Consider the following 22,685-nt stretch of genomic DNA (forward strand, 5'->3'; position numbering starts at 1 on the left):
TTTAGGATTCATATGTTTCCCACACAGACTTTTATAATGATTTGGGAAACGATTTGGGTAGCTTAAGTAGAAATTCATCTTTTATCTGTAAGAAACATCCCAAAGTATTTAATCAGCATCAATTACATTTCCTTCTTTAAGTGCTTTGGAAAGGCTCCAAAAGACAGTGTTCAAGGCCTTGGGGGAAGATATCTCCACCACAAAGAGGAGACGCCTGGCTTCCTATTTATAGTTTTACATATCCTGTTTGCTTAGGAGAGTTGCTGATCATCCCTTAGTTTAAGAAAATGTATTTCTCTGTTCGATTAAAAAAATTCAGCAATTTGATTATATAATTTAGACAGTACATCTGACAGACTCATGAAATATTAGTATTAGAGAAAAAGCTGTGACTATTTCATGAAAAGTTCATAGGTCAAATGAAAAAACAGTGGAAGAGCCACTTCCGCAAAAGCAGTCTTCAGTAGAATTATTTTTCATATTAGGATGCTTAGTGCATCATGAAATCGATTTGATGGAATATAGCTGGCATTCTCTGAAACATGAAACAGAACAAAACAGAATATATTGGATTAGATTCAATGGAAATATCTGGATGCACTGCATACAGTAAGAAATATTATGGTTTTGTGAAACTTCTGTTTTGGTAATACATATCTGTCTATCCATCCATCCTGAACGCACACATACAACTACATATTTTACAAACTGGGCCACAATATAAAATATAGTTTTTAGCAGGTAGCAATCAAAAATGTTTTAAACTAAAAGACGCAAGTTTAGTTCCCTTTCTACAAAATCATGCTACCTATGCAGAATGATGTAATAGCTTTACACAATTGAGATGAAATCTTTAGGAAGTCTGTGAAAAAACTGCTTTACTTTTAAAATAGCCTCCTAATAAGATTACAATGTAGTACAACAGTAATTTAATATATCAGTGTTTAGAAGATGGAAAACCATGTCAGGGACAAGTTCAGCAACTATCAGAAGTCTATGAACTGTCTTAACTTTTTCCAATATGTCAGACAAAAATAAACAAAAACACTTTTAATTATTTTATGTAACCTAAAGTAGATAATAAAACCATCAGATGAGTTCATATTTCTATTTTTCTTTTTTAAAACTGTAGGATTATTATAAGTAATCCACCAACTTCTTTCGCAGCCAAAATAAATAAGAACTGGGGAGTATGTGAGTGGTAGAAAAATTGAATTGGAAATTAATAGTGCCAAAGAAATGAGTGAGCCAAAGCCCAGTGTGGAACCACTTTGCTAAATCCAGAGTGATTTTCTCTCAGATGTCTGATACAATCCCACATAACCTCTCTTTGGCACCTTTTTTTTTTTGAGACAGTCTCACTTTATCACCCTTGGTAGAGTGCTGTGGCATCACAGCTCACATCAACCTCCACCAACTATTGGGCTTAAGCGATTCCCTTGCCTCAGCCTCCTGAGTAGCTGGGATGACAGGCACCTACCACAACACCCGGCTATTTTTTGTTGCAATTCTCATTGCTGTTTTAGCTGGCCAGGGCTGGATTCAAACCCGCCACCCTTGGTATATGGGGCTGGCACCCTACACTGAGCCCGAGGCGCCACCCCACTCTTTTGGCATCTTAAATCTAAATTAAATCTTCTGAGGAAAGCTTTAGCATCAAGGCCATACAACAAGCATCGAGGCCCAGCTTGTGCAGGGACACTAAAGGTTTCATCTGATAATCATCCCACCACAAATCAAGTGCAAGTCCTTGACTGGTAGCATCAGAAAAACCAGAGTAATCTGGAAAAAAGGACAGACATTCCCAGGGTCTATCTACTCTAGATATACTAAATCAGAATCTCTAAGGATGGACCCTGGTAATATATATTTTAATAAGTTCCTTAAAAGGTTCTTCCACAAATCCAGGTTTGAAATACACTTCCTATAGACTACATTCCAGTTGACTCCTTCCATTTTACTTTAAGAAAACTTGGCCTTTTTCCTTCATCTTTCCAATTTTTCACATCAAAGTCCTTGGAGGCATACTTGACCCTTCCATTAATACCCCATATCCAATCAGAAAATCCTCTTGGCTCTGTCTTCAAAATGTATTTAGAATCCTATCACTTAATCACTTGCTCTGTTGCTATTACCCTAGTCCATTTTAATCCTTTTTTTTTTTTTTTCAACAATTCCTTCCAAATGATCCTACCCCAGTCTAAACCACTGTCATCTATCTCTTGTTACTGCTCTGCTGAAAACCCTCGAAGGCTCCTCATTTCACTGAAGGTATAAGCCCTTACTGGACCTGTAAGGCTCTTTCCTTTCTGATCTCTTCTACTTTTATTCTGCTAGACACACTGACCTTCTTGGCTATTTCTGAGATACACAAATCACATTCTTGCCGTAGCATCTTTGCATGTTCTGTTCCCTTTGCTATGAAAACCCTTCCTCGAGATATCAGCCCGGTTAACTCAATCAAACACTTTTTACGTCTATCAGTGTCATTTTCTCAATGAGGCCTGTCCTGATCATTCTATTTTAAATTGCAATTTGTATTCCACTCTCCTACCTGCTCTGTTTTCTTTTTCAAAGCACTTTGCATCTTCAAACGTACTATATTCTTATTATTATACTTACTGTTAATTTTCATCTCCCTGTGTTAGAATTAGATCCTTAAAGGCAGGCATGGTTGTGTATTTTACACACTGATACATCATTGCAAGAATCCAGAACAGTGCTCAATAAATAATTGGTAATCAATAGATAATTGGTGAATGAATGGAGAGACAATGAGATTATACAAAAGATTTAGAATTCTCTATCCATTCAACTAGCCACACATATCTCCAATCCCTAATCAGGAAACCAGAATCCTTACATTTCCAACCTCTTTGATGGCTACTCCTAATTCACCAATATACTTAATATAAGGATGTTTAACGAAAGAACAGTTCAATGAGAATTCCAAATGTATTTTGATATTTAAATCAAAGTAAATGAAAAGTAAAATTACGACCAAATTTATAAATCAATGACTGTAAAAGAAACTTTTCTTGTTCTATAGAGAAATTTCAAACACTGCTTAATATGTTAGAAAAAATTGTTTTCAATTAATATGGTAACCTGGTGCTTGGCAGTTAAACACATCTGGAGCAAAAAAGCATTTTCCTGTTTCTTCAGCAATCAAGGCATAGTCCACCTGGCTGAGACCGCTTACAGCTGGCAGAAACAAGTTCCAGAGGCCCTCTGCTTTAGCCATTTCCTGTCAAGGTGATGAACACGCCAGAGTGATCATAATTTACCATGACTGAAAGCAATTTATTTCTTAAAACACTGCCATTTATGCTTTTTGAAATTTAAAAACATAGTTATTTCACTATCCAACCTGGTGTAAAACTAAGTAGTTACTAATTCATTATAAATCGAGTTTCTTAGCTGTTAAAGAAACACCTTTTCCTCCAACCTGCCCTGGACTTAGCTGAAAAATTAAATTTGTTACTTGAGAACTTCTTATTGAATCAGAACTACTTCAAAATCTCTCACAATTGAGTATAATTATGCAAATACACTACTTTATGCATTTCAATTTTATTCACGAATTGCTATTAAGATTTGAAAACATGGGGGGTGGCACCTGTGGCTCAAGGAATAGGGCGCCGGCCCCATATACCAGAGGTGGTGGGTTCAAACCCAGCCCCGGCAAAAAAAAAAAAAAAAAAAAAAAAGATTTGCAAACATGAATTTGGATTAACCTTGTCCTGACTTCAGTCTCAATCTCTCAATGGCTAATAATATGTAATTTTGGTGACATTTTTTTCCCTTTGAAAAGCTGTAAGAGGCTGCCTTCATCACATCACATACCATACATAGAAAACTAGGTAGCCTAATCTGTAAGTTATAGAGTCTATTTTTAACTCTTATGAAAAACTTATCATGAATGTAACTATCTTCCACTAACATAACAATAGCAAAACTAAGATCTAAGGTCTCAGAAAACACTTGCATGTGTTCCAATGTTCAAGATTTTCTTATTTTTCTTACCTTAAGTTTATCAAACACTAAAGGTTTTCTCCATTTGTCCAGTGAATTTTCATTTTGAACATAAAACTCAATTACTTCCTTAAAGTAAGAGAAGAAATAAATTTTCATTAGCTAAAGTTTAGTATAAATTAAATGATGTCATAAACTGCTAATATCCAAAGAAAACATTTTTAGATGAAGAAGGTTTTGTGGCTGTAATTCAAACAGTAATAAATCTTTTAAACACAAACAAAAAAATTTTAAAGATTTGCTGATTGCAAAATTATGTTGCCTCAATATTAGTCGATTTCCAAAATCTTATTCCAAGAGTTCAATGTTACATTTCCAGTCATATGTCACATTCAGAGGTATCCAACCTGCAGCCCCCAGCCACATACAGATTATTTGAAGACTATTTTGCTTATCTGTGGTGTCAAATATCATGAAAAGTATGCACAGACCTTTTTCTTTGCTCATCAGGTTTTGTTAGTGTTTGTGTATTTAATGTATGGCCTAAGACAATGCTTATTCTTCCAATGTACAGCAGAAAAGAGGGGTTGGACACCCTTGTTAGATGGTCACAGAAACCCCTCAACTAAATATGCTAGGTAAAATTGGTCCAGGGGTGGTGGCTCACGCTGTAATCCTAGCACTCTGGGAAGCTGACATGGGTGGATTGCTTGAGCTTAGGAGTGTGAGGCCAGCCCAAGTAAGAGTAAGACCCCATCTCTACTAAAAATAAAAACACTAGCGGGGTGTCACGGCAGGTGCCTGTAGTCCTAGCTACTTGGGAGGCTGGGGCAAGAGGATCTCTTGAACCCCAAGAGTTTGAGGTTGCTATGAGTTATGATGATGCCACAAGCACTCTACCTAAGGGGACAGAATGAGACTTTGTCTCATACACACAAAAAAAATGCTAGGTCAAATTTATCAATGCATACCTGTGCTGGGAGGAAAATAAGGAAATTCCTCAGAAGCCAGGAATAAAAACACCTGGATCTTCAGGAGTGAGCAAAGACTGGAGCCAAATTTGTCTAGGGCAGCAGTAGCCTTTGTAACAATGAAAATACATCCTGCATATCAGATATTTACATTACGATTCATGACAGTAGCAAAATTACAGTTATGAAGTAGCAAAGAAAATAATTTTATGATTGGGGGTCACCACAACACGAGGAACTATATTAAAGGATTGTGGCATTAGGAAGGTTGAGAACCACTGGTCTAGGGGATAGAGGCTGATTTATGTTGGACTAGACCCTAGGATTTAAAGGGTCACAGTGGCAGGGGTCAGGAGTTACAGTTGAATGACCCAAACACAGAGAGTGGGAGGATCAGAGATCACCTCCAAAGCCAGGACGCCTGATGGGTAAAACCTAAGTGGAAATACCCAGAAAAAATCTGAACCAAACAAACCCCAACCCTCAGAGGTAGACCATGGGAACGTAGGCCTATATATAGGTCTTAGTTCCAGAAACATTTCTAATCTGAAGCCTGCCTTTACCCATGTTGGGAACTGAATTCACAGATATGTGGGGCCCTAAAAGCTCAAGCCAAAATTTAAGTTTACGTATACTTGGCAATACTGCCTGTAAGTACCTGCCAGAAACAAAAGCAAATTCTCTCTGGAGGAGAGAGCTTTAAACAAAAGCCTTAAATAACCCCAGTGATAAAATTTCATGCCAAAGAACATGAAGTTCAGAATGAAAAATTACTTATCACTCAAAGGAACAACCCACCATTAATTAAAACTAGCAAAAACAATAATTCAACAAAACAGAATCATATTTCCTAAAGACAAAAATGGTCAGACACAGAATATAAAATGTTTATATTCAATAGTTTTCAAGAATAAAGGAAGAAATTAAAAGCAGGACAAAGAACTACCCAAAGTGACCAGGCAAATTTGAAAAAAGAATTGAATGCAACTTGAAATGAAAATCATAGTAATAAAACTTAAATCTCTTGGTAAGGGGCCTAGGTCTAGCCTACTTTAATGAACCTGGGCTTATGTGCTCCTTACTAGCTCTCTAAGTAATTCTAACTCACTTCAAAATAACTTGAGAACCATTATTCTGTGGATGATTGAAAAGTAGATTAGACATAGCTTAAAAAAATATTAAATTTGAAGAAAGTTCTGAGAGAAGATATAAGTCTAATTGGAGCCCTAGAAGAAAAATATGAGGAGAGAGGCAATTTTTGAAAAAATTATTCTGAGAAGTTCTCAAACTGATAGAAGACTGATACCAATCTTCAAGTACAATGAATCCTCAGCACAGTAAAACCGAAGAACAAAGAGAAAAAAAAAACTATTAAAATGAGAAAGAGGAGGGTAAAAAAATATTACCTATAATTAAGCAACTGTCAAGATTGATAGCTGACTTCCTGCAATTTGAAGACCGAAATCATTGGAGTATTATCTTCAATTGCTGAGATAAAATAACTGTCAACTTATAATTATATATCCAATAAAACTATCCTTCAAGGGCCAGGCGCGGTGGCTCATCCTATAATCCTAGCACTTTGGAAGGTGGAGACAGGTGGGTTATCTGAGCTCAGGAGTTTGAGACCAACCTGACCAAGAGTGAGACCCGGCCTCAAAAAAAAAAAATAGCCAGGTGTTGTGGCAGGCACCTGTAGTCCCTGCTACTTGGGAGGCTGAGGCAAGAGAATCACTTGAGCCCAAGTGTTTGAGGTTGCTCTGAGCTATGCTGACATGGCACTTTACCAAGAGCAACAAAGTGAGACTCTGTCACAAAAAACAAAAAACAAACAAACAAACAAACAAAAAACCCAAAACACACAAAACAAAAACTATATTTCAAGAATCAAGACAAAATAAAAATATAATCAAGCAAAAAATAAAGTCATTACTTCCCCCCTCAAAGGAAAAGAAAAAGAAACAAAAGTAAAATTTACTAGCAGATTCTCAGTGAAGAAACTTAATCTTGGAAGAAACATCTGGTTTCAAGAAGGAATAGCAAATAAATAAAATGATAAACACATGGGTAAATCTAAATTTGAAAACTAGCCAGATAAAACAATAACAATTGCTAATTTGTATGACTAAAAGAATCATCACGATAGAATGAAAATATTGGACTATCATGGCATTCTTCAATATTTTACTATTACAGCATCTCTGTACCTATTATTTCTTATATACTTAAGCTAGTAGACTTTCTGGATTAAAGGCTATGAACATCATCAAAACTCTTAATCCATAATATCAAATTATTTTCCGAAACTGTTCTACCAATGTACACTCATATAAGCAACGTATAAAATGGTCCTTTCATTGACACATGGCTAGTCTAGAGTACTTCTATCTGTAACAAAAACTTCAAGATCTGCTGTTTCAAAGGCACTAGGATGAATAGCTCTTGTCATTTCTGTCTGGAAGTCAGTTAAGTTGGAAGATTTCCTGTTTGGCTTTGTTTATTATTTCCATTCCTCCTATTTCCGTGGAAACAGTCAAGGCTACTGTGTTTAGTAAGAAATATATTATGCAATAAACTTACCATTTCCTCACCTCTGACTACCTCGTTATGATACTACAGTTTGGAAAAATTAAATTATGTCAACATTCATATGATTATTTTAAAACTTGTATTATTTAATATTTAATGTTCTAAAGTTTCTCCACTTAGATATTTTCAAAGTTTATTTGTAGTATGGTAGGACTCAGAATTAAATAAAATACCTCCACCTGTAGTTCCAGCTACTTGGGAAGCTGAGGCAAGGGGATAGCTTGAGCTCGAGAGTTTGAGGGTTTGAGGTTGCTATGAGCTGTGACGCCATGGCACTCTACCCAGGGCATGGAGTGAGACACTGTCTCCAAAATAAATAAATAAATAACCTCACTACAAAAACCCTTTCTTTAGTTATTAAAGTAAGAAACATATTTTGTGGGTAAAAGACAAAAGCAGAAAATATGCTTGGTGTCTGGTCAGTCTTCCCAAAACAACACCATTAACATTCTACTTACTTATTCACTGGTTGAGATATTAATTTGGAGAATGTTGATTGGTTTAGAATTTTAAAATTGAGCAACATATATTTTTCACTTTAAATTTAAATCTAACAGAAAGAAGCAACAGGGTTTTCCCAGTACATTGTTAGATTCAGCAGGAAAGTCTGATTAATGTTACCATTATAAGTGTGTTCTCAATATGTTACATGTTGCTAGTTCTGTTTTCCATGCTACTTTTAGGATTTCTTATCCATTTGTAATAGGAAGAATTAGCTTTTAATATTTTCATAGATTATGAGTTATATTCTCAGTTTATGATATTCAAGGAGTTTCAAAAGACCATTAGAATAGTTTAAATGAAGCTTATTTTTCTCATTATGGAAAATTTGAAAAAAATAGAAAAGCATAAAGAAAAAGTCATCAAGTCTCAGTAGCTAAAGACACATACTGTTAACATGTTCATATACTGTAAGATACAACCTTATTTTCCAGACATGACTATTTTCTTTTTGTAAACTTAGTTACAGCAATATTGGATAGAATTTTAGTAGGTTTTCCCTTTTCCATTTTTGAAAAGCTATTTACTTTTCTCCAAAAATCATTCCAAATGTGTACATTCCACAGAGATTATTATGGCTCAGAATCATTCTGTAGGAAAAAATTTTTATAGATGTTTACAGAACAAATCTTTAAAAGAAGAAAAAGCTCACATTATTAAATATGGATATGTTTCAGATTTGAAAGACCTGCAAAAACAAATAATTGTGGCTTAAAGCTATAAGGTGTTTTTTGTTTTACTTATTATAAATCATATTCTTATTGCAAGAAATATTTTAATGGGTGCATGTTACTAAGTTCAGCAGAGCATCAACCCAATTTGTGACACTACTGTCCTGTGCTATAGTTTCCCTTGAATGCCTACTCACTTTTTTCTTCTTTTTTTTTGAGACAGAGTTTCACTATGTTACCCTCAGTAGAGTGCCCTGGCATCACAGATCTTGCCTAGGTCTCCCAGGTAGCTGGGACTACAGGTGCCCGCTACAACACCCAGCCTGCAACAACATTTTTTGTTGCAGTTGTCCTTGTTGTTTAGCTGGCCCGGGCTGGGTTTGAACCCGCCAGCCTCGGTGCACGTGGCCAGCGCTGTAACCACTGTGCTACGTGCACCGAGCCTATGCCTACTCACATTTATGAATGAAAGGACAAGCCTGCCTGACTCCTTGGCTTTGGTTAATTCTGGCCTCTCCATGAGTGATGGGTTGCTTGCGATCACTAGCACACCAGCAAATAGGCTTCATTTCAGGAGTCAGGCACTAATTCAGCAGCCGGACAAGTTGGCTGATCACCCAAATCCCACACTCAAAAAAAAAAAAAAAAATCCAAAATAGGGGGTAACACTACACTAGTTATATTCTCAGTTTATGATATTCAAGGAGTTTCAGAATAACTTAAAAAAGTTTATGGTATTCAAGGAGTTTAAAAAAAACAAACAAAAAAAATAATCCAAAATGGGGGAACACTACGTTAGTGTGTTATTCTTTTTTCTCATTATGGAAAATCTGAGGCACTAGCCCTCATGTTGAAACCCTGGCTTCTTTGAAACAGATCATGTACTTTTTCTGGAGTACTGTTGTAGCCTCTGTCTCAGACAAACACCAACTCAAGCAGCCCATGCACAGGTAATTCTTGACTCAAACGTCTTGGTATCTCTTTCCCTTCTCATTCCTGTTCTCCACATCAGTCAATCACTCTATTATGGGAAGGAAGTTACCATCTGCGTTGCAGCCTTTTCTTATTTCAAAATTCCTTGGGGGTGTGGCTTCTTTTGTTACGGTTTATTTTTGGGTCTGATTCACTCTACTTTACAAACCTAATTTCCATTCTCTTTCCAAAACTTTTAGTCCTCTGATGCGCTCCCCTCCTGTTTTCATGCTTTTGCCAATTTATTCCACTTTACAAAAACTTCCTTATTGTTAATTCGAGCATTGAGGGAAGGGAAGAAAATGTTGAATTCAGACCACTATTTTGAACAAAAAGTATTGCATTCCCTTTCTAAAGCTCAAAAGCTCAGAGTTTTTTTTTTTTTTTTGTGGTTTTTGGCCGGGGCTGGGTTTGAACCCACCACCTCCGGCATATGGGACCGGCGCCCTACTCCTTGAGCCACAGGCACCACCCAAAAGCTCAGAGTTTTAAAAGTCAGATTGACAAATACTAATTAAAGCAGAAAATATTCAACGTGATACCTTAATCACTGGATACATATGAGAGGTGACTATTTTAGAAAGAATTTCCTTAATTGATGTAGTATTTTCAAAGAAACTATACCTCACTCTGTGAATAAAGTTAGTCTCAAGCCATATATTTACTAAAAATATAATTTATATAATTCAAGAAATAACACTAACTGCCCTACAAACATATATCAGCTCTGAACATTTCTATTGAAAGAATTTTGATCTTCTTCAGTTCCCTATTTAATTCTGCCAGTCTAACTGTAGACTTCTCAGTATCATAGAGAATTAAAATGGGAATTTATTGTATTAAGTAACAGACCTACTCACATGAGAGTAGGCGACATAAGACCACTGCTTACAGACCACTTACCTTGTGTCAGGGTTGAGCTAGAATGAAGCCCTTAGCATTCTTCAGAAGTATTCTACCTACACACAGACCCTTCCCTAACCTCCCTTAACACATTTTCCTAAGAACTTTTTTCTTCAAAGCATTTATCATCTCTCTCTTTTTTCTTTCTTTCTTTTTTTTTTTTTTTTTGAGACTGAGTCTCACTCTATTACTGCGGGTGTCATCATAGCTCACTGCAACCTCTAACTCCTGGGCTCAAGGATTCTCCTACCTGAACCTCCCAGAGTGCTAGGATTACAGGCATGAGCCACTATACTCAGGATATCACCTCTTATTTGATGTCTCTTTTACTAAAGTCTAAGCTTCACAGAAGCATAAGCACCGTCTGTCTTGTTCTTTCTCATACATTCAGTGGCTGCCCAGGTGTCTAACCCATCACTAAGTACCCAATAATTATTTCTTCACTGAATGAATGAATGTACCTCAGGGAACGAACTGAACTGTCACCTTAAAATAGTAGCGTATAAGGGTGGGGGTGAGAGTACTTGTGAAAAGAATGACGTGCCAGATTTTCTGGTATGTTCATCTTGTGGAGTCTACAGTCTTACTCGATTCTCAAAGGGGCCTTTGCTTTTTTAGTATATGTGCTGCCGAAGCGAGCACAAGGGGCCTTTGCTTTTTTAAAAAGCTGTGTCAATGCCCTAGGAAAAGGCCCATCAAGTGGTCTTCATCAACTGATCCCAACTTCATCAACTGCTAATTCCCTATTTTACTTTTACAGACTTAGTTGTGCATTCCCTTGGCACATTTTAGAAACTTGCAATTTTTCAGGCTCAGACTCTACAGTGGCTCAGTGCTAATGTGAGAAGGAGAATCTGGGTAAGGATTGACTGCAAAGAAAATAACACCATGGTCTCCTACAAGCAGAAATAACAAAGGTGGTCATCAATCGTCCCTTAGCACTGATGCATTCTATTTGTTGACACAATGCTCACCTTTTCAGCTGGAAGGATGTGTTGTTTCATGAAATTTTTCACCCTAGTAAGAACTTCCTGGCCTCTCCTTGTCTGTACAAACAATTGTCTGGCATTATCAATCTGCAGTAATGCAGTACTGAAAGTTCTTTATTTAAAAAAAAGAGGAAAAATGGTTACAAAGATACCCATAAATATTATTTCATATTTCTGAATATAATGTGATATCTCCTCAGCTCCACAAAAATATCCCTCAGGAGGAGACGCCACATTTTGGAATTTTTTTCTTTTTCTTTTTTTTGTTAAATTCTTTTATTTATTTATTTATCTTTGCAATTTTTGGCTGAGGACGGGTTTGAACCCACCACCTTGGGTATATAGGGCCAGCGCCCTACTCCTTGAGCCACAGGTTCCACCCCATTTTGGAATTTTTTTCAAGTCTTTCATATTATAGGCTGAATGCCCATAAAATAAATTTCTTTATTTGGGAAACATGCATAATCTTGGAATCACCTCAGGCAATGCTAGTTGGGATTTCTAAAAGAGGAAGCAAAGAAATTGAACACAACTTTAATCATTCTCTTGTATATGCCTCAAAAATACAACTGCTGATGTCATTATGAAGCACAAGAGCTGGTTGTTATGTCATAGAGATCACAAATATCCAGCTATAAGAAAACAACAGTCTTAGGGCTATGCCCTGGTTTCTTTTGCCTTAGACAGAATTTCTGGAACAGCATCACATGTGCTCAGTAATAGCAACGTGACCCTGGGGAAGAGTGACAGATGCCTCAAAAAGTGCTCCAGTGAGGACTCTGGCAAACTCTGTCAGATGCCTTGAGAAGTGTTTAAGGATGTAGACCTGAATTTCAAAGATGCTTGTAAAATGTCTGAATAAAATTTCGTGAAATGTGACAAAGGAAGAGAATAATACTTCTAAAGGAATAAATCATCTTATATACTACCTAATTTTAAGTAGGTATATGCGACTCAGATATTAGAAGGAAAAATTTGAGTTTTATCTATATCTTTGGATGTTTACATATCCAAGGGACAAAAAAATACTTTTAGTCACAAATATGGGGATTTTCTTTATATTTTAGGTCAATTTGTGTTTATGCATATAAAAGATTTACCAACCCCCCCCCCCAAAAAAAAAACCAAACTATTGTGATTGGTAGCAGCAATCCTGGTGTAAGCAATAGAAATAATTTCTATTTCCTCAAAGTTTATAACCTTCACATACCTACCTAAGGCTCTAAGGAATGTTTTTCTCACCTTTTTGAGAGTTGTAATCCCATTTCTGCCAGAGGTTGCACCATACTGGCAAATAGAAAGCTGTCTTTGGATGAATTATTTCCCAGAAGATATCTACTATATACTCCCTGTAAGTAAATTAACATAAAACATTAAAATTGACTGAAAACTGTCCTTCAACTATTCAATCAATCTTTTCCCAGTTTCCCAGTTATGCAGGACCATAAACTCACAGAGCAGGAAGATGTAAATCAGACTATCAATACTATTAATTCACATGCAGTAGTAATTATACTTTTCAAAATTAAGTGGTCTTATACTCTCTTTCTAACAGAACTGTAACTTATAATCAAACCAAACTTAATACGATCTCAGCTATTACCAAAGATGCCAAATCTGTAAATTATATCATCTCTAAAGATGGCTGCTCTCTCTTCATAGTGGGAGAAAATCTAAAGAGACCAAATAACATAGAAAACTATGAGACGACCTCTAAGAATATTTTATCTACTTTTTCTTTTTTGGCTCTTAATTTATGTGAAACCATGCCTTTTTAACAGTGCTAGTTGGATACTAATCAGTTTTTCTTTCATAATTCGCCATTTCCATACTTCCAACATAAACTCTTTCGTTTCCCCTAAACACAAACAACTGAATTCCATTCCTAGCTCTTCTTTATATAATCATTTTTGCAAAAAAACCAAACAAAAACAAAACACTAAAATTTCCAATTTCCTATTTCCGGTGGGAACAGAATATTTATGATCATCTTTAAGGCAAGTACATGTATAATGCAATGTACATATAGTTTATAATATACATTTTAATTTCAATCATAACCTTTCTCAGACTTTTATTTGAAAAGAAAAACCATATTAAGTTCAAAGCCTACTTGGGATTTGCAGAAACTGTCATATACAGAGACACACTCATTTTGAGAAAGCCAATTTTATTGAACATGATCAACTCTTAGACTATAGGATGAAACTTAACACTAATATTTCCTAGCTGCTCATGGATAGCATGAACTCTATTTTTCCCATGACAGGGAAAAATAACTATAATTTTCCTTAATACTCCTTTTCCCATTATTTTTGTTTCTAAAATCTCTTATTTACCTGTTCTTTCCCTAAACCCCTTGTCACTGATAAAGCATCTTAATTTCTTTTTTTTTTTTTTTGTAGAGACAGAGTCTCACTGTACCGCCCTCGGGTAAAGTGCCGTGGCGTCACACAGCTCACAGCAACCTCTAACTTTTGGGCTTACGCGATTCTCTTGCCTCAGCCTCCCGAGCAGCTGGGACTACAGGCGCCCGCCACAACGCCCGGCTATTTTTTTGTTGCAGTTTGGCCGGGGCTGGGTTTGAACCCGCCACCCTCGGCATATGGGGCCGACGCCCTACTCACTGAGCCACAGGCGCCGCCCCAAGCATCTTAATTTCTTAAGCCTCCAAGATTCAAAATGCTTGAAAAACTGGATTAGTATAAAGACAGTGGCATTTGTTTAGGTTAAAATATAATTAGAAAAATCAATAAATTTACATTCAATTTCCTCTCAAAATTCATCACATAAATATGACTGGCTATTAGAAAATGAAAAATTTTACTCATCTACCTACGCAAAAATGTATTAGAAGGTTACATTATACTAGGTACTATTCCTGCCTCTGAGAAACACAAAGGTAGTTCTCCCCTCCTTGTCAGCCCTGGTTCACACATGGTTTTAATAGTCTGAAGCAGAGAGCAAAAGGTTTAGTTTTTTCTTACATCATATAATCAGGAAATGACTAATCCTCACATGCTTTCCTCTTTTCATGATCATATCTTTCTCCCTCCTTCCATCTTGTAAGTTTATCATAAACAAAGGGATAACTCATTTTGTTACTTAATTTTTTTTTTTTTTTGTAGAGACAGAGTCTCACTTTACTGCCCTTGGTAGAGTGCCGTGGCGTCACACGGCTCACAGCAACCTCCAGCTCTTGGGCTTATGTGATTCTCTTGCTTCAGTCTCCCAAGTAGCTGGGACTACAGGTGCCCGCCACAACGCCCGGCTATTTTTTTGTTGCAGTTTGGCCGGGGCTGGGCTTGAACCCACCACCCTCGGTATATGGGGCCGGTGCCCTACTCACTGAGCCACAGGTGCCGCCCTGTTACTTAATTTTTTCTTATCGAATTCTTATTCTTTGAATGCTGGATTTATATTTTATTCATGTCTGATACTTGTCAGTATGAAAAGCAAAATAGTCTAAGAATGAAAAATGTACAAACCCTAAATACCAGAAAATCTTGTCAATGTACATTAGTAAATAATGTCAACTCTAAAGATCGCTGCCCTCTCTTAACCCAGGTTTTTGTTTTTGTTTTCAGGCAGTCTCACTTGTCACCCTCGGTAGAGTGCTGTGGCATCATAGCTCACAGCAACCTCAAACTCCTGGGCTCCAGTGATTCTCTTGCCTCATCTTCCCAAGTAGCTGGGACTATAGGCACCAGCCACAATGCCTGGCTACTTTTTTTGCAGTTCTCATTGTTTAGCGGGCCCAGGCTGGGTTTGAACCTGCCAGCCTTGGTGTATGTGGCCGGTGCCCTAGCCACTGAGCTACAGGTGCTGACCTTAATCTCAAGTTTAAACACATTTTTAAAACAATTACCTGTGCTATTCCAGCCAATTTAAAATATGAAAGAGCAAGAAAGAAATTCCAGTTAGGAAGAACAGAATTAATTCCCCTACAGCGGCAATATATTGAAATCAGTTCTTCCATCGACGGTATGCCTATAAAAATAGCATATAATATAATTATATGTGCTGATATATGTTATGGTGAATATTTTTAAATGTCATAATATAGCATATATGTATATATAAAAGAATGTAATAACCACTAATCCATGCAACAAAACATATTCTAAATCTTAATTCACAAAATAACATTATATACAAAGTATTACATTTTGTCATACATTACTAAAAGTAGGAGTCTTTGTTTAGAAAAATTAATAAAAACAAAATTAATTAGAAAATTTTCTTTTTTTATTATTAAATCATAGCTATGTACATTAATGCGATCATGGGGCATCAAACACTGGTTTTATAGACCGTTTGACACATTTTCATCACACTGGTTAACATAGCCTTCCTGGCATTTTCTTAGTTATTGTGTTAAGACATTTACATTCTACATTTACTAAGTTTCACATATACCCTTGTAAGATGCACCGCAGGTGTAATCCCACCAATCCCCTCCTAGAAATATTTTGAAGGAACAAATAAAACTATTATCTAAAATTACAAGATCATTAACAATTGTAAGATTATATTTTTATTTATGAATATAATAAAGCTAATTTTATATTTATAGCAATTTAGACATTATGTTTTTGTACCTGTGTTTTCTCGAATATAGGAACCTTGATTTACCATGGGAACTGTCCTTGGCCAGAAGTAGAACATGGAAAGATGAGCTAGGTCTGACAAAGGATGACCAATAGTTGAAAGCTCCCAATCTAGTACTGCTATAACTCGAGACTGTAATTAAAAAATAAAGAGGTCTTTAACATGTTAGCATTCAAAACAACTATAATAAATAAATGAATGAACTACAATGCACTCATTTCCCGTCAGAAGTCAATCTCAGGCTGTGATTTGCAATCTTTATCCACAGTGGCACATTTCATTTATGAAATAACATTAGCCTCGATTATGCAGGGCCAAGTCCTCTGGTTCCATCACCAGCCACCAATCCTTTCGCTCTTTACTTTACACAGCCTTAGTATCTCTATTAATGAGCAGAGGCAGAAGCAGTTAAAACTTTCCAACTGGGTGCAACCATGGCAAAGAAGAAATTCTTATAATAAATACTTACATTTCAATAATACTTGCTATGTCATGTATAATTAAGCATTTGCTTTAGGGATAAATAACTACATAACAAATATTATACTATTTCATTTATAGTACTTTTTAAAGTAAGTTGTTTCATGCTATAGATAAAAAAATTGTTAGAAAGACACTGTTTGCTTTATGAACACAAAATCCACCATTATACATCAACATCATAAGACACTATCATATAATTTGAAACCAATAAGACAGAGAGCTTTCCTCTTTCTACTTTGTAACAACATGTATCAGGGGAATATATCTCTTTATGTTAAGAACATAGGAGATTAAACTGTAAATACAAAGGAAAAAGAGATTTGAAGAATATATATAATATGATCCTATTTTTGTTTAAAAAAAAGGTTATAAATGAACATTCAGAGTAGGAAGGATGTACCAAATTGATAGCAATGCTGTGGTTACTTCAAGGGATTGAGGTAGGAGGAATGAGGTGCAAGGAGGGGACTGCCACTGAAGGGCTCTATACAGAGGGGTGACTGATTATCTGTATTGTAAGTCACAGTAGCTGCTACGTATTGAATAGCCTGTAGGGGAGCCAGTGAGGAGGCTGCAGCAATAATCTAGGCAAGTTATTCAAACCAGATAAAACTGGATAGCCTATTTGGGCAATAGAAGTTACTGGGTTTCATGTCTCCATATTACTTTCTGTGTGCTTACACTCCCTTATTCCTCTGGAAAATTTACACACATTATTGTAGCTTTGTGGGGAAATGTGAGCTTTGCAATCACACAGACCTATATTAAAATCCTGGCTCTACCATTTAGTGGCTGAACGAGTTAGTTAACCTGTCCCATCCTCAATTTTCTCAGCCATACATAAAATATTACCTTGTATACAGGGCTACTATAAAGATTAAATGAGAGTAGGCAGCATGTATAATATGTTTTGTTTACCAGTTCCTAGCAGAGTACCTAGCAAGTAGTAGGTAGCTGATATATATTCATTTGATGAATAGCTACAAGGCCTGCATATAGAAGGCAATCAAAAATCTGCTATTATTACTGTGGGAAAATTTTTTGTTTGTTTGTTTGTTTTTGGTCAGGGCTGAGTTTGAACCCACCACCTTCGGTATATGGTACTGGCGCCCTACTCCTTTGAGCCATAGGCGCCACCCTACTGTGGGAAAAATGGATCACTCCCTTCTCTATGACTGGATTTTATAAGCCCTTTTATTGTTGTAGCTATATTATAAATTACTATCCTAGCTACATTATTAAACTATATAAAAAGATACATTTTTTTCTTATACCATTCTATTTGCTGTTCCTGCTTTTAACTTCCAAAGAAAAGAGGATGAGACCCTTCCTTATGCTAGAAATGTTTATTATTTTTTTTTAAATGAAAGTTAGGAAACTTCTCTGGAATTGTTTCAAGGTATCTGAAACATCTATTTCTTGGGTAATTACACAAAGCTATAAGACAATGGTCAGTGAGAAAAATTGATAGTTCATCAAATTGTATCAATTAGTATAAGTTAATTAGCAATAGTTTATTAGAATTATGTTTATACCTATTTATGTTCAGTGCTATAAAAAGTTCAATATAACTCCGAGTGGTTGAGATAAACATTTACCAGTTCACTTTACTACTGCTAGAGAACTTCTCTCTCATTCTCCTTTCTTTCTTTCTTTCTTTTTTTTTTTTGAGACAGGGTCTAGGTCTGTTGCCCAGGCTAGAGTGCAGTGGCATCATCATAGTTCACTACAACCTCAAATGCTTGGGACCAAGCAATTCTTCTGCCTCAATTTCCTGAGTAGCTGGGACTATAGGTGTGTGCCACCACACCGGCTAATTTTTCTATTTTTTTTAGAGACAGAGTCTTGCTATGTTACTCAGGCTGGTTTCAAGCTCCTGATCTCAAGGAATCCCTCTACCATGGCCTCCCAAAGTGCTAGCATTACAGGTGTGAGCTATCTCGTCCAGCTAAAGAACTTATTAGTATAACAATTTCTGACAGTTTTTCTGAAACCTCAGCACAACTGAAAGACTTTAGTTTTGTTGATTATCTTCTACAGAGGTTTATTTTGTATGCTTTTTACAATACTAATTCTATTAATATGTACATGTATTACCTTTCAAAATAAAAGAAACACATGCAATCCAACAGGGCAAATAGCAGACAAAGTAAGCAGGGAAAAAAATAATAGAATTTTTAATAAAAAGATAAAGCTAGGAATAAGGTTATTATATAAAATTTTTCCTTTTTTCTTTTTATTATTTTCTTTATGTTTTACTTTTATTATTTTACGTACTTATTTACAAACACTTGCTTTGAGAGCTTTCAAAAGATCACAGGGAGAGAGTTGTTCTACTATGCAGAAACCCCATCTCAGAAGCAGGTGGTCTAGGAATGGTTTAATGCCAGGTTCCCCACCAAAGAGCTTTTCGTGGCTGGGAGTGGGAGGCCTGTGCCTTTCCTTACACACCCATTTTATAAGACAAGGAGTGCTCCACACCAGATATGACATTAAATTGAATGTCATAGATCATGTATAATTGTTAGTGTGGGTAGTGAAATTTGCTCTGAATGTTCTAGCAGAGAAAATAAAATGTGAACCATGATTGATCACAGTCTTTACTGTGTATGTAAATTAAAAACAAACCAGTTGCTTAAGAGGAACAACTTCCTTGGCAGTGAGGCTAAGAAAAATATCACCCATCAGTATGCATGAAGGGACATAGTATAGAGGGCTGAAATGTCTTCAACAATTTGGAGAGAACTTCAAGGAACATGTAATATCTAGAAAGTAGCCTGTGCTGGAAAGTGACTGAAAGGACAGAAATGAATCAAGCAGAAGGCAAGACCATATGCTGAGAGCAAGAGTCTAGATGGGACAAGAAACTTGAGAGCTTGAGCAGAATGGAAAAGATTTTTAAAAGTCATTTTAAAAAAGTCACAGAAAAAAATAAAATAAAAAATAAAAAAGTCACAGGTTTTACTAAGAGATGAAGTTATGGCCTAGATGAAATTATGCAACATAAATATGTCCCAGGCCCAGTTAACCTGATTTCATGACTTTATTCTGTAGCAAAATATGCAGCAAGTTTAGGGCTGAAAGTTATATAAAGTCAAGGAGTGAGAAGATTATGGAATAATAAATAACCTAAGGTCAGGAAATTTTAAAGTTCTTATATTACTTACATACATCAGCAGTCAAAAAATTATTAGTTAAATTGATAACTAAAGGAGATAGTTTTTGAAATGACAGATCATGACCACGTGGCTGTGCAGGATAAAAAGTCAAAGGCAGTCATGAAGGGCTCATGGGTTCTAAAGTAAGAACAATCAAATTGGCATCATTGCAGAGGTGGTATAAAGAAAAAAAATGAATTTCTAGATCTTTGAAGTTGATCTACTCCAGTGGATGTTTCTAATTAAATATATTAATTTTTCAAGTTGAAATGACAGGTTTTTACATTAAACTCAAAAATCTTAAACAGTTCTTTACCAGTAAGATTTATATTTGGAAAATCAACAATTTCCATGAAAACTGGAATTCCTTTAAACATTGCAGTGAACATGTTATATTACTTAAATACTAGCTCAAACATGCTTCCAATACTTTACAAATAAGTAACTGGAAAAAAACAGGAGATTGTGAAGCTAGGTGAGGTGCTTTTGTTTAAAAATGGTATTTTAAGTAACTTAGTAGCTTACTCTACACATTCCTGGAAAGTTTGTCATTTAAGTTTGTTTTGTATTCTTTCTTAATTGTTGTGTTTTCTGATGATAAAAATAAAACATGCTGTTGTTTTAAAAAACAAAAACCAAAAAACCCTCAAACCTTAACATTACAGAATGTTTGTTATGTCTCCTGTAATTCCATTCCCTATAACCAGTTTTTTTAGTACAGATTTTAAAAGATCTACTTATACCTTAATATTTTTTTCTGAAGAATAGAGTTTGATAGGCAGTCTTAGAAAAATAGAACAGAAAAATAGAGGAGAAAAGAATGGAAAAGAGAGGATAATAAAATAAGTTGAGTTATGTTCCAACTACCAGCTAATGAAGTAGTCTTCAATGACTACTTTATAGTAGGTGCCCAGCAACTCTGAAATTGGTTTTTTTTTTTTTTTCAATTCAAAGGGTACGCAAGGTCAGTTTGCTGGCTTCGATAGATACTACAGTTGTGTAAGATCAATTGTGGGGAATCTGGATAATGGATACATGGAACTTCTCTTTACTGTACTATATTTACAACTTCTTCTAAGTCTATAATTATTTCAAAAGAAAAAGTTAGGCCAGCCAAGGTGGCTCACACCTGTAATCCTAGCACTTTAGGAACCTGAGACAAGAGATCACTTAAGCCTAGGTAGGAGTTTGAGACAAGATGGGCCAACATAGTGAGACCTTCTTTCTACCAAAAATTTAAAAAATGAGCCAGGCATGGTGGTGTGTGCCTGTAGTCTCAGCTACTGAGGAGGCTGAGGCAGGAGGATCACTTGAGCCCAGGAGCTGGAAGCTGCAGTGAGCTATGATGGTGTTTCTGCACTCTAGCTTGGGTGAAAAAGAAAAACGAAAAGAAAAACAAAAAATTAAAATAAAACCTGAGGCACAGAGAGAGGTTAAGCAATTTGCTTTAAGGTCATACTGCTAGGGAATGAAAAAATTAGCATAAATGTTTGAGATGAAAATAGTTACTTAGTGAAAAATTCAATAAAATCAACCCATTCACCAGAGATTCACCTCAAATCATATAAACATCTGCTATATAAAGATGAGTAAGACACAGTCACTGCTTTAAAGGAGCTCCTAGTCTAGTAGATTCTCATTTATTGAGCATCTACTATGTAGATTCTAGAGACAAAGATAGTTATAAATAGATATAATCTTTAAACTTAAAGAGAAAGAAAGCTTTCAATCACATCCCAAGGTATAAACATACATCCAAGAATGACCCAGTGCGTGGCCCAGGGGCCAGAAGGTGAGGCCTACAGCTCTGTGGGCCCTCAAGCTCTTGCTGGTGGGGGTGCTGTCCAGGCCCCCCTGAGCCCAAGATGACGCAGAGGTAGAAAGCTGAGCCCAAGGAGCCTGCTTCTATCCCTCATGTCTTCTGCTTCCTTGGCCAGTATCATGCTCACAGCATCCAGAGTCAGGACATGGCAGAGAAGCTCCACCATGGCCACTGACCAGGGGAGGAACAGAGAAAGTCTGAGGAGGGGGCAGAGGGTCCTGTGATCCACGGTAGATGGTATGGAAGAACTCAGACCCCTAACAGAGGTAGTCTTCCAAAAGGGATTACTATAAAAAGGAGTGGTGAGACAGGGATCACTTGGGCCTCCAATCTGATCTCAAATGAAACCTTCAGGTACCAGGTAGTTTCTAGCCCTTAGTTAAGGTCCATACAAAGATCCTCCCCCCACCACCTTCGCTCTCCCAGTACCCAGGCAGCAGCAACAGGAGTAGCAGGTACAGAGCCTCTCTCCCCTGGGGGGCTGGGCTACAGCAGAGCTCCTTCTAGGACTCCTCCTCATTCCAGGGGCTGATTTTACAATTTGTTGAGTGACCACATGAAAAACAAAACACACAGTCTAATTTCCTATTTACTTATAAAACCATATTAAAAAGAAGTGGAAAATATAAACTATTAACTAAAACTAAACTTTAAAGTTTGGGTAGCTCTTACTGCCAGTCCATAGCGGGCATCCTTCCTTCTTTCACTGTTCTTGTAGTTCACCTTGTATGATATACTTGTACCCAGGTATATATTGTTTAATTGCTGTTACCTGAATGTATTTTCCCTCTATCTGTATTTTGAAGACCTATGTTGGACCTCCTTTCCAACCCCATGTTTCAGAGAATATTGTTGTAATGAAAAAAATGCTGCTTCCCTTGAATTCTGCCAACCACATGTTACTTTCCATGAAGAGTTAGTTACAATATTTATGGGAGGCGGAAATTGATTAAATTTGATTTAACTAATAATAATGAGATTACTGGTCATAAATAGAAAACACTTTACTAACTACTAGCTGGCCCTAAAAAATTAAAAGA

At 36.3% G+C, this 22,685-nt stretch overlaps 1 protein-coding gene across 1 annotated transcript in view; it reads right to left on the reverse strand.

Moving 5' to 3' along the window:
* The window catches only part of ACAD11 (acyl-CoA dehydrogenase family member 11), a 92,839-nt gene that overhangs the window by 53,664 nt on the left and 16,490 nt on the right, over nt 1-22,685 (reverse strand). Inside the window, exons 6-11 of the mRNA XM_053600796.1 lie at nt 16,173-16,314; nt 15,440-15,561; nt 12,814-12,920; nt 11,557-11,683; nt 4,027-4,104; nt 3,109-3,247 (exon numbers count right to left, since the gene is read on the reverse strand). Of these exons, the coding sequence (XP_053456771.1) occupies nt 3,109-3,247; nt 4,027-4,104; nt 11,557-11,683; nt 12,814-12,920; nt 15,440-15,561; nt 16,173-16,314 (715 nt within the window). The remainder of the gene's footprint in view (nt 1-3,108; nt 3,248-4,026; nt 4,105-11,556; nt 11,684-12,813; nt 12,921-15,439; nt 15,562-16,172; nt 16,315-22,685) is intronic.

Source organism: Nycticebus coucang, chromosome 8, assembly GCF_027406575.1.
Source record: "Nycticebus coucang isolate mNycCou1 chromosome 8, mNycCou1.pri, whole genome shotgun sequence".
In the NCBI taxonomy this organism is placed as follows: domain Eukaryota; kingdom Metazoa; phylum Chordata; class Mammalia; order Primates; family Lorisidae; genus Nycticebus; species Nycticebus coucang.